The sequence below is a fragment of the Typopeltis vanoorti genome, chromosome 14, assembly GCF_054136105.1.
Source record: "Typopeltis vanoorti isolate ZY-2024b chromosome 14, IOZ_Tvanoo_1.0, whole genome shotgun sequence".
Lineage (NCBI taxonomy): Eukaryota > Metazoa > Arthropoda > Arachnida > Uropygi > Thelyphonidae > Typopeltis > Typopeltis vanoorti.
The window spans coordinates 106398982-106415677 of NC_143562.1; the positions used below are offsets into that span (position 1 = coordinate 106398982).

Here is a 16696-nt window from a genome sequence, read left to right on the forward strand (position 1 = left end):
TATTTTTCTCCATCATATGGTATTTCACATCCAAGATAACTGAAAGTATTTATCTGTTCTATTATTTTATTATTAATAACTATTTTGCTTCTAACTGGAGTTTGTCCACAAAATGCCATTGTTTTAGTTTTATCTATCGAAATTTTCATTCCAAACTTTTCTACTATAATGTCTAAATTATATATTGCTCTTTGGTAAATTGTCTTCCTTATCTGATATTATTACCTGATCATCTGCAAATAATACCGTATTTATTTTGTTATTCCGGGAAATTTTTATACCTTGAAATTGTTGTTTTTATCTCCAACAGAGACAGAGTCTTACTCCTTGGTTTATAGATTGTTTTTTAGACAACTTTTCATTTATTTTTATTTTTATTATCTTTGTATATATTCAATATTGCATGTAATAAAATATTAGGTATATTTATTCTTTGTAATATATCAAACAGTACATATCTTTTTACTTTGTCAAATGCTTTTTCGTAATCTATAAACAAAAGATGAGTTATCAAATTAAATTCTCTTCTTTTTTCTATAAGTAGTTTTAAACAGAAAGTTGCATCCATTGTAGAGCATCCTATTCTAATTCCATTTTGACATTCTAATAATATTTTTTCACTGTATATTTTTAGTTTTTCATTAAGTATTCTTTCATTAAGTGCTTCTCTCTGACAGGGAAGGAGTTGGAACTGGTTGAGGAAGCCAAGCGCTTGACTTAGTTGGGCTTTCTTCGACCAAGAGGAGAGGCTCTGGAATTGTCAACCTGGATAAGGGTGGTAGCTCTACTACTCTGGTGTGAGCCCGACAATGTCTGCTTAGGCAGGTGTGGGGATACTCACAAGCCCCCAGCTGTCAGACTGTGTTGCTGAGTGGATCCCATTGGGGGCACGGATATGTGTGTTAAGGCTTCAGATGAAAAACCATGATTTGGCTGTGGTGCAAGCCTATGCACCTAATCTGGAGTCAGAATACTCTGCCTTCCAAGAGGAAGTGGATGCTGCTTTTGACAGGGTGGCAGACATGAAATCATTCCTGCCAATGGGTGACTTCAATGCACATGGAACAGATGACCAGACATGGAGGAGTGTGGTTGGGAGAAACGGCACCCCTGAACTTAATGCGAATGGGTTGAAATTATTAGACTTCTGCTGTACTAAGTGCTTGTCCATAATGAATACCTTCTTTTAGCACCGAGAAGTTCATAAGTATACCTGGTACAGGGATACACTAGAACAAAGGTCTCTGATTGACTTCTTTATAGTCTCAGCCGACCTATTTTCCTCAGTGTTGGACGTTCGTGTGAGGAGAGGGGCAGAACTGTCAACTGACCACCACCTTGTTGTGTGCACCCTACGGCTTCAGAAACCAGATGCTACCATCAACACTGGTAGGCCTAAGCAGCTATACCACGTGAAATGGGAGGCATTGGAAAATGAGGCTGTGAGGAAGAATTTTGCAGATGACATTTCCTACAGGTTCAAAGAGATTCCCAAGCACTGCAGATGTTGAGGAGGAGTGGAAGCTGTTCAGAACAGCTGTCACTGCCTCTGCACTCTCATGCTGTGGCAGAAAGCGGCTCAGCGTGGCAACAGGGGCAGTGAGAAAAGGACACCTTTGTGGAACCAAGAAGTCCAAAAAACTGTCCGTGCAAAAAAGGAGTCCTACCTAACATGGCTTAGGGTCAGGTCACTTGAGATGCGTTTGCGGTATGCTGAGGCACGTAAAGCTACTGCTGAGGCAGTAAAGACAGCAAAGCAGAAGGTTTGGGAATCCTTTGGAGAAAGATTAGATTCATCCTATGCAAATGCAAACAAAGTATTCTTGCAGACCATCCGCTGCCTTTGAGGAAGGAAATCGTGCACAACAAGGGCAATTAAGGCCTCTCATGGGGGCGCTTTTAACAACAACCGAGAAGGATATCCTCCACAGATGGAGGGAATACTTTGAGAGCCTTCTTAACCCGGGTGGCCCAGCAGTTGTGGACATCCAAGAGGTGCAGATCGGAGCAATGACTAGTCTCACAGCAGAAGCGGTCCATTTAGCAATAAAATTGCTAAAATCGGGCAAGGCTGCTGGCGATGATGAAATTCAGTCAAAATGCTAAAAGCCTTAAATCCAGACAGTGTTCTCTGGCTGACTCGAGTGTGTCCGGCTGCTTGGATATCTGGACGAGCACCAAAGCAATGGCAGACAGGCATAATAATACCAGTCTTCAAGAAGGGAGACCAGAAGGATTGCAGTAACTATCGTGGCATCTCTCTGCTCAGCCTTCCTGGGGAAGTGTATGCTAGGTGCTTGGAAAGACGGTGCAGGAGCATAGTTGAGTCAAAGTTCCAGGAAGAACAATGTGACTTTCATCCTGGTAGAAGCACAACTGACCAAATCTTCACTTTAAGGCAAGTCTTTGAGAAATCTTGGGAATATGCCAAGAATGTCTACACATGTTTTGTGGACTTGGAGAAGGCATATGACCGGGTTCCTCGGGATAAGCTTTGGGAAGTAGTACAGGAGTATGGAGTGGATGGCCCACTATTAGCTGCCATCAGGTCCCTGTATGAATGCCCAGAGTTTTGTGTCAGCGTAAACAGCGCTAAGTCTGAACCTTTCACAGTCTCCGTTGGCCTCTGCCAAGGGTGTGTTTTGTCACCCCTCCTTTTCATAATATTTATGGACTGGATTGATAGGCACAGCCGAGGCAGTGAGTGTGTCAGAATTAGAAGATGTAGCATTGGACGTCTGCTTTTTGCAGATGACCTAGTTCTGCTTAGCTCTTCCACAGATGACTTCCAGCGGACCCTGGATATTTTTGGCTGTTTTTGCAGATGCCGGAATAAAGATCAGTGTTGCTAAAACTGAAACATTTGTGGTCTGAAGACAATCATCCCAGTGCACTCTACATGTAAGTGGAGTCCCAATGAGGCAAGTAGAGAAGTTTAAATACCTTGGGTCCATATTCACGAATGATGGAAAATGGGACATAGAGCTAGATACTCGAATTGGCTTAGCAAGCTCAATATTGCAGGAGCTTGGCCGTTCGGTAGTATTGAAGCGGGATTTAAGCCAGAAGGCAAAGCTGCTGTCTTCAATACAGTCTATGTCCCCATCCTCACCTATGGTCATGAGAGTTGGGTAATGACCGAAAGAATGCGGACACAAATCCAAGTGGCTGAAAGAGGTTTCTTCGAGGGGTTGCGGGGCTGACAAGACTCGACAGGTCAGAAGCTCTGCAATTCGGGAAACCCTCAATACTCAACCACTGCTTCTCCGTGTTGAGAGATCATAGTTACGTTGGTACGGGCACCTGGTCAGAATGCCACAAGAGAGGCTCCCTCAGCAGGCCCTCTTTGCCAAGTCAGAGGGTGGGAGGCCAAGGACTCGCTAGATAGATTATATCCAAAACCTTGGGTGGACAAGTTTGGGAATCCCACCAGAACACCTGAGCTTGGTGGCAGAGGATCGTGACCATTGGAAGTTCCTCTTGCAGCTGTTGTCCCCCATAACCCAATTAGGAAAGGTGGCCTTGAAGATGTATGTATCCATTAAGTATTCTGCTATATATTTTGTAGTATATATTCAATAAACTAATACCTCTGTAGTTAGCAGGTTTTGTTTTATCCCCTTTTTTAAATAGAGGTATTACTATGCTTGTATTCCATATTGGTAATTGCCCATTTATATATATTTTATTTAAAAATTTTAGTAATCTTTGATGAAATTTTTTCTAGCAAATTTATACAGTTCGGAGTTTATCCCATCTTCTCTTGCTGATATGCCATTTTTTATTTTATTTAAGTTGTCCTTTAATTCTTTCAATGTTATGATATCATTTAAGGTATTTTGTAAGTTTCTGGTGTAATTATTTTTGATGCCAGTATTATCCGTCAGATCTGTAAAGTAATCCAAAAATTCTTTTACATCTATTTCACAATTTATATTTGCAGTTTCTTTTATATCTGAATTCATGTGTTTTAGTATATTGCATGCACCGGGTCTTATTTTGTATATGTCATTTTCTAGATATGATACAAATTTTTCCCAGCTTGCTCTGTGTCTCTTTCTGGTTTATCTTTTGGCTATTGCTCGTCTTTTTTTATATTCAATTTCATCTTTTGTTTTTTGCTACTTAACCATCTTTTAAAAGCCAGCTTTTTATTTTCAGTTATTGTTTTTATTTCATTGTCCTATATATATGTAATTTTTTATTTTTATGATATTTTTTGTGTGTTCCTAGACTTTCATATGCTGCTGATGTGATAATTTCTTTTAAATTATTCCATTCTTTCTCAATGTCTTCATTTTCTTGTATTTTTTCTAAGTAGTTATCAATCCTCTGTTGGTATAAATTTCTTATACTTTAATCATTTGGTAGTCTTACTTTGTAATTAGATTTTGTTTCTCTAGTTTGTTTATTCTTTTGTATTTTTTGTAGCCAGTTTGGTGAAAATCACTTATAAATTTACACTTTAGCTAATTTCCACAATAGTTACTGTTAGTATAAGGAAATTCTAGGATGAAACTCTCACACTTCTCTGTATAGGAATATTAATGGTTGGAATAATCTTACTGATAATCTTTTTTCTTCACCTACTTATATGTAAACACTTTTTATAACTGTAAACACTTAAACAGTATACGGCACTCATTAAAATAATTCTTCTAAGCAATAACAAATAATCATCGGTCACTATACACATAAGCAAACGTTCTTGCATGGAATACTACTGATCTCTTATGAATTAAGGCAATACACAATAATTCCTTAACTTGAGGTTTTATATGCACAGCTGTTCATTCTTCCTGCATTCATTTAATTCTTTAGGCAATATATTTCTAAGCACAGCTAACGGTAACTTCAACTTTACAGCCTCTACTATTCCCTAATAACTCTGTGCTTTGCTTCAAGGTTCTGTATGTCCTTGAAAGGTCGGCCCTGAAATTGAATCTCAACTCAAATATCGCTAGTCTATTTAGTAGTCACTCAGCTGTCTTCCATAGCTATAATTGTTATTCTATAATTTATTAGCTTACCGCCTCTCGACTAGTACACTTTATTAGCTGCTTGAGTGACTTGCCAACTCGCTATTATCGCACTGTGATTCCCAAATGCCCAGTGCTCTGATTCCAACTTAATGCCAATCCTCTCCTTTCTCTCTCTCTTAATTCATCTCTTAATTAATTCATAATTTCAGCGTTCGTCGCTTATATATCTGTTCTTCCCGCTTAAATTATTCTCGTGATTTCTTTCTAAAACTCTTTTCAATAAACCTTCTCCTCACGTGGTGTTCCAAAAACGTGCTCGCTCACTTACATACGTCTCCATGACAACCAAACAAAATATAATAAAATTGAGGTATTGCATAAAGCTAAACTTCTACAAATAGGAATAAATAAAGAATATTTATATTTCAATTAATGCGCAGTTAAATTATCAAATACAATATTAATATAGCAATAAATAAAATAAACTTAATATTTAAATACAGTCTTATCACTATTAATATATATATCCTTGATTAAATAATTAAATATTAGACAAAATTAAGGTAGTTATATGAATATTAAATTGTAAAATAAGTTGTTTACATTAAATAATATTTACAAGTCTAGCCTTTGTGATGGAAGATCATGTTGGATTCTGAAGCAAATAATAATTACTCCAATCTCTATATATTCAGAATCCAACAATAGCACTGGGGGGGAGTAAGAAGTAAGAGAGAGTAGAGGGAAAGAAGAGTAGGAAACCAGTCTCCAGATACGATATACCAAGTGTATATTGTATGAAGTAAGATCAGTTCTAGTTTGGGTATCTCGGGTTTGCCATGCCCATACTCACCAATGTGAGCCCCTGAGAAAGGTTTTATTATTATTATTATTATTATTATTATCCAGGCCTCCATGGGGTCAAAAGACTCATCATGGGAGGGCCTTCCTAAGAAACACAAAGTCTATCAAGACTCATCGAGGGGAGGTCCCCCCCCGCCCCCAAGAAACACAAAGTCTATCATACCACTCCTTAAACTCATTGACTGTTCTCACTCTCACCACTCCATCAGGTAATGCATTCCATGGTTCAACCACCCTCCATGAAAAGAAACCACTCATCACCCTCTTGCTCACAGTTTCCTTTCATAACTTCCAGGGATGGCCTCTTGTCATCACTCCTTCTTCTTACTAACCACAGTTTTACACAACTTTCAAAGGTGTCCATCACCAAAAAATACTTTTTGGTGATATGAATACAAGACAGAAGTGGTAAGGCTGAATGGAGATTGTATTGAAAACTTATAAATGTTAAATAAATATTTGGTTTAATAACAGGAAAACAGTGCACAGAATTTTGAAGTGATTATCATATACAGGGTGTTCGGGATAAATTTGACATATTTATAATTAATTATATTTTTCCGTAAGTTACATGTATTAACACACACTTCTCTTCATTTAAAAGTTTGGACCCTTCTTCATTCATATACAAGATGTCAGAAAGGATGGATAGCTGGAACCCACCTGAATCATGGAAGAGAATAACTTGTATCATGATGATTCGTGCCCGCCATCAAAATAAGGATATTACGACTGCTGCCCAATGCTCCCTGAATACAGTAAAAACAATCAGGCATGAACTAGAGACTTGCAATGGTGACTACGAGGATGTAGCAAGAAGAAAGATCCCTAGCAGACGATCTGATTGCGTTCGTACAGCAGAATTCCTCGCAAATCTGCAGGAACAGGTGTTGAAGAACCCTGGCATTGGAATTCGGGCTTTGTTCGTGGAGTTGCTAACTGTAGTCAAGCCCTGGATAACAAGGGTAGCCAATGGTAGGCCGTATGTATGGCAGCAGGATTCGGCCCCTTGCCACACCTCTGGGAAAAGTCAAAAATGGTTGTCTGAAAATTTCTACGACTTCACCAGTCCAAATGTTTGGCCTCCAAACTCCCCAGACCTTAACCCCATGGATTATTTTGTATGGGGCGCAGTTGAAAAAGACACCAATCGCACTTCCAGTAATACAAAAGCCCAGTTAATGGATAAAATTAAAACAGTTTTTGCGGCCCTTCCCAGGGAGACTGTAGCATCAGCTTGTTCGAGGTTCAGAAGCAGAATTGAAGCTGTGATCGATGCTAATTGAGTAAATCTTGTTGATAGTATTGTAATTAACTCTGCCTGTAATGTTTTTTTGTCAATTCATTAAATTTAATAGATACAAAGAAGATTTTCTTTTTCCTTACGAAACTGTCAAATTTATCCCGAACACCCTGTATGTACAAGTAATGCACATATATGTGAATGTCATATATATATATACATTACTTGCGGATATCTATTCCCTCTCATTATACAGGATGTCATTAGGTTTAATCAAATTTTGGCTAATCTCATAAACACCGATCTCTGGTGTTTGTTAATTTAAAATAAAATTAACGCTGTAATAATTTAAAATTAACTATATCTTTTTCTTTTCAGTTTGTAGCAGCATAGACATCAGGAATAATGTCACAAACTTCAAAAAACTTGAAAACTGCACTGTTATAGAAGGTCATCTTCAAATATTACTCATAGACAAAGGAAAACCAAGAGACTATGAAAATATGTCTTTTCCTAAATTGCGTGAAATTACCAACTACCTCTTACTTTACAGAGTATTTGGAATGCTTTCTGTTGGAAAACTTTTCCCCAATTTAACAGTTATTCGAGGAAATAAGTTATTTCATAACTATGCCATTGTTGTGTTTGAAATGCTCCAGCTTCAGGAAATTGGATTAGTGAGCTTAACTGACATAGTCAGAGGATCTGTTAGGATTGAAAAGAATCCTTCTTTATGCAATGTTGATACAGTTGATTGGGACCAGATTGCTGAATCAGGAATTGGAGGTCACTTTATCAAAGATAACAAGCCAGAAATTCAGTGTCCTAATCTATGCCCAGAAAACTGTCCTCCAAGTAAAATGCCTGGACGTAGACTTTGTTGGAATTCACAAACATGTCAGAAAGGCAAGTTTTTGCATATAGTTATTGATTAATTTAACTGAAATATTGTATTTAATGAAAAAACAAGTATAAGTTGTCAGAAAATACCATTGACTTTAATATTTGTTATTTGTTCTAGGTTTGTTATTTTACTTGGTTGAGCTGCACTAAATTAATTTTAAATTACTTTATCTGTTTTTCTCTTGATATACACTGTGGCATTTTAAACTTTTTATCATATAAGGGAATGCAAGGAAATTTTTCTGCTATGTGGCAAGCAAGAGGAAAAAATAATTATGGCAGGCTGACACTGGTGAATATGGTCGCAGAGTAACCATAGCAAATAATATAGTGGAATTATTTAACAAATACTTCATCAGTATATATCAAAGTGGTGTGAATTATTCTGCACAACATGTAGAAGGGAAGCAAGGATTAGGAGAACTGAAGGTGAAAGAATCAGAAATGTATCAAGTGTTGCTTGGGTTAGATGTTAATAAGGCTGTGGGGAATGGATGACATATCACCAAAGAAAGAATTTTTCTTCCCCACTGCAAGAAAGTCTTGCAGAATGATTTGAATACGTTGGAATTATGGGCATGGGAAAATGGATGTCAGTAAATGCAAAGTCATGCACTTTGGCATGGTTAGATATCCAATATTGTATTATTTTGGTGGAATTATGCTGGAAGAAACTGATCAGGCTAGGGATCTTGGAGTGTTAGTAGATAGCAAGTTGAAGTTCAGGGGCCATGTAGCAAAGATTGCAAATACAACTCAAAAGATAATTGTAATGCTGAAATTAACTTTCACATGTAAAGATAAGGATGTCATTTTGCCTGTTTACAAGGCCTCGATAAGACCTCACTTGGACTATTATGATTTTGATGGAGAGAGAGAGAGAGAAGGAGAGTGTTAAAAATGATATCAGGATTGTGGATTATTGATTATGAAGACACATTAATAATTTGTTGACACTGCAGACACTAGTAAACAGGGGAAAGAGGGGGGGGTGATATGATTGAGATTTACAAACTTCTGGAAGGATCATACACGATTTCAGCTGATGGAATTTTTTATTTTATGGAGGGTGGGGAAAGGACAAGAAGGCTTCCTTGGAAGCTGAGAATCAATGCCACTAAGAATGGGGGTGAGGGCTAGATTTTTCTCTCATAGGATGGTGCATGAATGGAATGGATTGCCATTGGATGTTATGTGTGCAAACAGTGTGAATGAATTCAAGAATAAGTATGATAGCTTGTGCTATCATACTTATTCTTGAATTCAAGAATAAGTATGATTCATGCAGTATGTGGTCTCCCTTGATGAGTCCCTGACTCCCTGGAGGTCTCTCTTAATAATAATAATAATAATTTAGTGATCTTGTCATTCAGTATCATCTTTCCTTCTCAGTGCACAACAAATTACCCACTTTCCCCATGACACCATTATCTTTCACTTCTTTCAACAACTTCTTCAAATCACTTTCCACATTCTTTGTCTTACTATCCAAGTTGTTTGTGCCCACCACTACTACTAATTCTGATGCTTGTTCCTACCTTCTATGCAAAACATCTGATATTCATTTTATTGTACCACCTGTGAAACATGTCTTGTGCACCTTATTTTTTACCACGCCTTTAATGATTGAGTCACTATATAAAGCAACCCTATCATCTTTAGATACTTGCTTCTTCTTATTAATCTTCTTGTCATTTTACATCACTTATTCTTTTCTTTAAACATTCAGTTTTCTCCTCTATACACTTAACCTAACTCTTCTTTTTCTTTAACTCTTGTCTAATCTCTTCTATGTCATTTCTCTTATTACCGTCGCAAGCACTTTCATCCATTTTCTCATTATTCCTGGTAACACCGTTCTCATTTTTGGAATGTCTTAATCTTTTATCACACTTCTCACATACTATAATATGTTCTTTTTATTGTTCAATCATAAATTCTAATTTATGAAGATCACTTCATAAATCTTTTAACATTTTTGGACACATATATAAAACAATTGTTGCATCTTCACTGCAAAAAAAGTCCAGGCAAAAAAACTCGATCTCCGAGTTGAGACCTTTCGCATTGCTGCTGTGTATACTTCTTTGCTGCCACTCTTGACATTTTTGTAACTCAACTAATGCTTACACTTTAATCAAAATAACAACTGAAGCGAACACTTTTAGAACTACAATACCACAGTACAATGATTATATCCAGTCTGACTATTACACAAAAGCACTATTATATGCACTATCTGATCAAAAGTATATGGATACCCCCTCTGTAATTCATGAACTGACATCTAGATGTCACTATGACCTCACTTACTGGTATAAAAGGAGGCATGGGGCTGTGTGTTGTTTAGTGATAAGAAGTACAAGCAGAATGGGTAGGTGAAGGGAGCTCAGTGACTTTGAACGTAGACTAGTTATTGGTTGCCACCTCAGCAAGGAATCTGTCAGATTCATTTCAACCCTCCTCAAGTTGTCCATGTCAATAGTTGGTGATGTAATTGTGAAGTGGAAACGTGAAGGCACAACTACAACAAAACCACGGTCAGGTAGGCCGTGTTTAATGACAGACAGGGACCACTGAGCTTTGAAGAAGGTGGTTCATGAAAATCACCAGATATCGAGTGAAACAATCACCCTGGAGTTCTGCAGTGTTACTAACTGTCCAGCCAGCCCCATGACTGTGCATCGAGAGTTAAGAGGAATGGGGTTCCATGGTTGAGCAGCTGCCTCTAAACCATACATCTCCAGTGAATGCTAAGTGCCGCCTGAAGTGCTGTAAGGAGCGATGCCACTGGACAGTGGATAGCTGGAAATGTGTGATTTGGAGTGATAAATCATACTTTACCTGTGGCAGTCCAGTGGGAGGGTTCGGGTGTGGCGAATACCTGGAGAACGATTCCTGCAAGCGTGTATAGTGCCAACAGTGAAATTTGGAGGAGGTGGCATTACAGTGTGGGGGGGGTGTTTTTCATGGAGTGGACTTGGCCCTCTCATAACACTACACGGAAATCTAAATGTGGAAGGGTACAAGGACATTTTGACCTGTTGCATATGGTAGGAGATCAATTCAGTGATGACTATTGTCTGTATCAGCATGAAAATGCTACCTGCCATAAAGCAAGGTCTGTGAGGGAATGGTTTGTGGACAATAACGTTCCAGAAATGGACTGGCAAGCCCAGAGCCCTGACCTGAATTCCATAAAACACCTTGGGGATGAATTAGAATGCAGTCTTTGCTCCAGACCTCAATGACCCACATCACAAACTGCTCTTTCTACAGCTCTTCAGGAAGAATGGACTGCCATTCCTCCAGAGACGTTCCAACACCTGGTAGAAAGTCTTCCCGGCAGAGTTAGAGCTGTCATAAAAGCAAAGGGAGGACCCACCCTGATTAATGTCCACTACTGGAAAGTGTGTCACAGGGAAAGTCTGATTACAGTTTCGAGTAGGAGTCCGGATACTTTTGATCTGATAGTGTAAATCTGCATGATACAATTAAGGGAAAAAAAACATTTTTCTTAACACCATTCAAATACACCCCTACTTCTTGTTGCAGCACTAGCACACTTGAGTCCAGTTAGGGTTGAAACACATGAAAACATCAAGTTGGAATTGAAAGGGTTCTAAAATGAAGAAGCAGAAAGGGAAATGGCCCCATTCGAGCATGGAGAGAGAGATTACATCGAGAGAGTGGTATCAGTGGAACTAGCTGTAGATCCAGAAATGAGCTGTTGTGTTTGTATACCAATGCTAAAAGTATAAGAAACAAGGCAGATGAAATGGTTGCACTAATTGCGTCTGTTCACCAAAAGATTGTTGGAATAAGTAAGACATGGTTGGAAGAGGATGACATCCTGACAGGAATAGAGATGGAAGGGTATGATGTGTTTTGTGAGGATAGAAGGGGTAAAAAGGGAGGGGGAGTGCTACTGATGATACAGAAAGAGTTATGTCCATATAAAGTGGAGATGCAAGAGGAAATAGTGCCAGTGGTTTTGAGGCAGTATGGTGTGAGATAGAGGTAAATGGAATCAAATACTTGGTGGGATGTTGTTATAGACCAGGTAATGCGGATGGTGGTGATAGTGAAATGTATAGTCAAATTAGCGAAGCAAATAAGAACAGGATGATCATTATGGATGATTTTAATTATGGCAATATAGACTGGAATCATGAGATAGCAACTGGAAGTAAAGAAAATGAGTTTCTTGAATTTTTGAGGGATAACTACCTCAGACAGTATGTTACAGAGGGCACATGAGGATTAAGGGTCTTGAATTTGGTCATCTCATCAGAGAATGTAATTATAAATGAGGTGTCAAATCATCCACCAATTGGTGAGAGTGACCATGAGGTGATTACCTGGGTGGTTGCCAGCAAGCAGTGTGAGGACATCTGTGAGAAAAGGGTATATGTGGAGCTACAGGGGGGGGGGGTGATTATGAAGAGCTCAGAAGACAGTTTGTAGGTGTAGCATGGAATGAGGAGTTAGCTGGAAAAGAGAATAATGCAGCTTGGGGGAGTTTCAAAAACTATCTAGCAGATGCAATGTCTAAATGTATTCCAAGGGTGAGAAGGTTAAATAAGGTGGGTGTGAGATGGATGAATAAAGAGATCAAGCATGCGATACAGAGAAAAAGGGCATTGTGGAAGCAGCATAAGACAAGTGGATATAACCAATTTCATGAGGTCTACAAAAGACCAGACAAGGAGGGTGACTTGGTTGGTGAGAGTAGTTAAAGAGAGGTATGAACAGCAGTTAGCTAATGAAGCCAAAAAAGAATCCTAGGAAGTTCTTTCGATATGTAGCCAGCAAAAGAAAGAATGTTAATGGAAGGATGACATTGATTGGAGAAAATGGTATAAAGACAGCTGTTGCAGAATGTGTGGTGGAGATACTTAATGAGCAGTTCATAAAGATCTTTCAATCTTGTGAATGTTACTTTATGGAGAGATTGAGAGCAGTTGATGATGGGGAAGAGAGACTTACTGTAAGTGAGCAAGAGGTGTTTGGGGAGTTGAGTAAACTAGATGTAAATAAGGCTGTGGGACTTGATAATATATCACCCCGTATTCTGAAGGAAAGTGCCAGAGAGTTGACACCTGCCTTGACATATTTTTTTAATATGAGTCTTGCACTTGGTCATGTTCTTAACGAGTGGAAGGAGGGCAAGATTCTGCCACTTCATAAAGGAGTTAATCGAACTCAAGCATCAAACTATAGGCCTATCTGTGTGTAAGGTGTGTGGTTAAGTTGTTGGAGAAGCTTGTGAGAACTAGGATCCAGAGTTGGGTAGACAACAATGGTATAATCTTTGATGGACAGCATGGATTTGCTAAAGGGAGGTTTTACTAATCTACTTACGTATTACAATAAAGTGACTGCTTCCTTGGACAGAGGAAAAGGATAAACAGTAATATACTTGGATTTCGCAAAAGCTTTTGATAGAGTACCTCATTATAAGTTGACAGTGAAACTAGAACAGATGGGGTTGGATATTAGATTAGTGCATTGGATTGGAGACTGGCTATCTGATAGGTATCAACAAGTTGTGTATGGGGGTGTGCGATATCCAGGAAAAGGAAAGTCACTAGTGGATTGCCTCAGGGGTCTGTTTTAGGGCCATTACTATTTAACTTATATATTAATGATATTGGTGAAGATTTAGATGGAGATATTCAGTTGTTGCAGATGATGCAAAATTGGGACAACCATAAAGAGTAATGAAGTTGTTGTGGCCTTGCAAGAAGACTTGTATAAATTGAGTGATCGTGCATGGAGATGGGGATGTGAGTTCAATGTTGCAAAATGTAAGGTTTCAAAATTTGGAAAACAAAGATGGGATGCAGAATTTATGCTGGGTGAGAATATATCATTGGAGGTAGAGGAAATAAGAGATCTGGGGGTGATAATGGATAAGGATCTAAAATATAGGGGGCACCAAAATTGTGAAGACAACACAAAGGTTTCTGGGAATGATGCGGAAGACACTGACGTGTAGAAGTAGGGAGATTCTTGTTCCGTTGTATAAGGCTTTGATTAGGCCACACATGGACTATTGTGCACAGATTTAGTCACCAGGTTTTCAGAAGGATGAAGAGATGTTGGAAAGGGTCCAAAGGCGACTGACTAAGGTAGTTTCTGACCTCTGTAATGTTGAGTATGAGGAAAGATTGAGAAGATGTAATTTGCAGAGTCTGGTGGAGTGGAGGAAAAGGAGAGATATGCTAGAGACCTACAAGTTGATAAGGGGTTGTTATAAGATCAATGGTAGAGAAGTTTTGCAGAGAATAGTGGGAGATCAGGGGAGAACCAGAGGTCATCCCTGGAAACTGTATAAAGAGGGTGTGAGTAAGGAAGTGAGAGGCAGGTTTTTTTTCGTGCAGAGTTGTGAATGATTGGAATGCCTTGCCTAAGAGTGTGGTGTCTGCAAGTAGTTTGAGTGTGTTTAAGGCTCAGTATGATGAGATGTGTGTGTGATAAAAGGACCTCCCAGATGTGTATTTGACTCCATGAGGCCTTGGGGTAATAATAATAATAAAAAAAAAATAATAATAATAAAAAGAAGGAAAACTGCTTATCTTGGTTACCTACTTCGTAATGAAAAATATAAAATACTTCAATTGCTTATAAAGGGGAAGATAAATGGAAGAAGGGGACAAGGAAGATGAAGAAAATCTTGGCTGGCAGACATCAGACAGTGGACTGGCATGAGCTCTGAGGGACTGTTTAGAATGGCTGAGGATCGCTCAAAATTTGCCAAGGTGGTCGCCGACCTCTGACAGGAGATGGCACTCAAAGAAGAAGATGATGTGAAGATGGATAGATAGGGACACTACTGATATCTTGAACTTACAGAATGATTAAGAAAAGGCTGGAAATTTAGGCAGTTCAAATGGCTGTCAGTTTAATATTAGCAAGTGTAAAGTTATGCACTTTTGATGAGATTTCTAGTGGCATATTGTATTAGCAGGGTTAGGCTACAAGAAACTGATGAGGATAGGAATCTTGGCATAATGGCAGATACAAGTTTGAAGTTCAAAGGTCACCGAGTACAAATTGCAAATACAACTCAGTGGATAATTTTGATGTTGAAGCAAATCTTGTTATGTAAAGATAAGAAAATCATTTTGCCTCTTTACAAGACCAATTTGCTGTGTGCAAATTTGGTCTCCTGGGTTCCAAGGGGATAAAGAAGCTGTGGTAAGGATGCAAAGAAGAGTTACCAAGATTATATCAAGATTATGAGGACAGATTGTGAGTATGTGGACTACAGATTGTTAACAGCAGGAGAAAAAGGCGTGATATTATAGAGGTCTTGCAAAATTTTTTGCTTGGCATCTTTAATTAAATTTTTATAAATTTAATTAAAGATGCCAAGAAATTATATTCTGGCTTATCCTTTATCCACATATAAGCAAAGATAATTTACACTTTTGAACAGTTTGGATCTTTTTTGCAGTCTCATCAGTGGAAGTAAGATCCAGATCTATATCCTAGTCATGAAAATATTTCATGTCCAAACTTTGTTTGCTTACACTTGGATAAATGATAAAGCATGAATATCATTTCTTGGCATTTTTAATTTAATTTATAGCCAAATGAAAAAAATTTTCAAAAACTACCTTTGATCCAGAGTATTTTAATAATAAGTTGTGACACCTTTTAACTACTTGTATACAGGAAAAATATGAAATCTACATTACTTCATTCTTGGTATCAGCTCAACTTCGAGTATTGCAGGTAAAAGGCTTGGATAGTGATGTCCACCGCTCGGTCAGTTTTGGAATTGTGGTGCTTTTATTATATTATGTGTCTTAAATATCATCATGCAATTTTTGATTCAGTGCTCTTGCCAAAACAGTACAGAGTCCTGTAGCAGTGCCGGTAAGACTACAACTGCACGGTAAGCGTGTTTTTTTTTTTTCTTCTTTTTTTTTTAAGATAGATACTTCACATTGATAGTCATGGAAAAACAGCTAAATGAGACAATATTCGAGGAGGTATCTACTTAACAACAATTGTCCGGGAAAAGTGAAACTGTACTACACGTTTCCCCCGGAAAGTGTCACAGACGTTATCACAGAAGGTCAGTCAGATTCAGTACCTTCTACTCCTTCAGACTTTGTAGAAGTGCAAGCCCGCAAAAATCGAAGAACAACAGAAGAACCACGCAATGACAATAATGAAATGGAACAGAGTTCGGACGCTGCTATTTGGCAGCGTCCGAACTCTGTTCCATTTCAAAGAAAAGGTGCCTCCGATCATCCTTAGAGAAAAGCAGAAGTGGGCAGCTTTAAGATCCACAATGTCCAATCTGCACATTGGCTTCATTAAGGCCAAAAACATGGATGAAGGCATAAAAATCCGGCCAGCAACAGTGACAGACTATAGAAGGCTGACCAAAGAACTGGACGACAGAGGCATCCAGTATCATACCTTTGTGCTCAGTTCTGAAAAAAACTTAAAAGTGGTCCTTTGCGGTGTCTGTGAAGACATTGACACATCAGAAATAGCTGCTGACCTGAATTATCAGGATCTGCCTCCAGTCAAGGTCAGCAGAATGTACAAAGTAGACAAGACTCCCATGCCATTAGTCCTAATTGAGATTCATAAAATATACAAGGATATCTACAACTTAAAAACAGTTTGTGGTCTCATCATCACACCAGAACCACTCCGGAAAAGATCATCTTCTGGGCAG

At 38.4% G+C, this 16696-nt stretch overlaps 1 protein-coding gene across 1 annotated transcript in view; it reads left to right on the forward strand.

Moving 5' to 3' along the window:
- Positions 1–16696, forward strand: part of LOC150099822 (insulin-like peptide receptor) — a 538418-nt gene that overhangs the window by 55629 nt on the left and 466093 nt on the right. Inside the window, 1 exon segment of the mRNA XM_090403498.1 lies at positions 7468–7995. Coding sequence (XP_090259624.1) covers positions 7468–7995 — 528 coding nt within the window.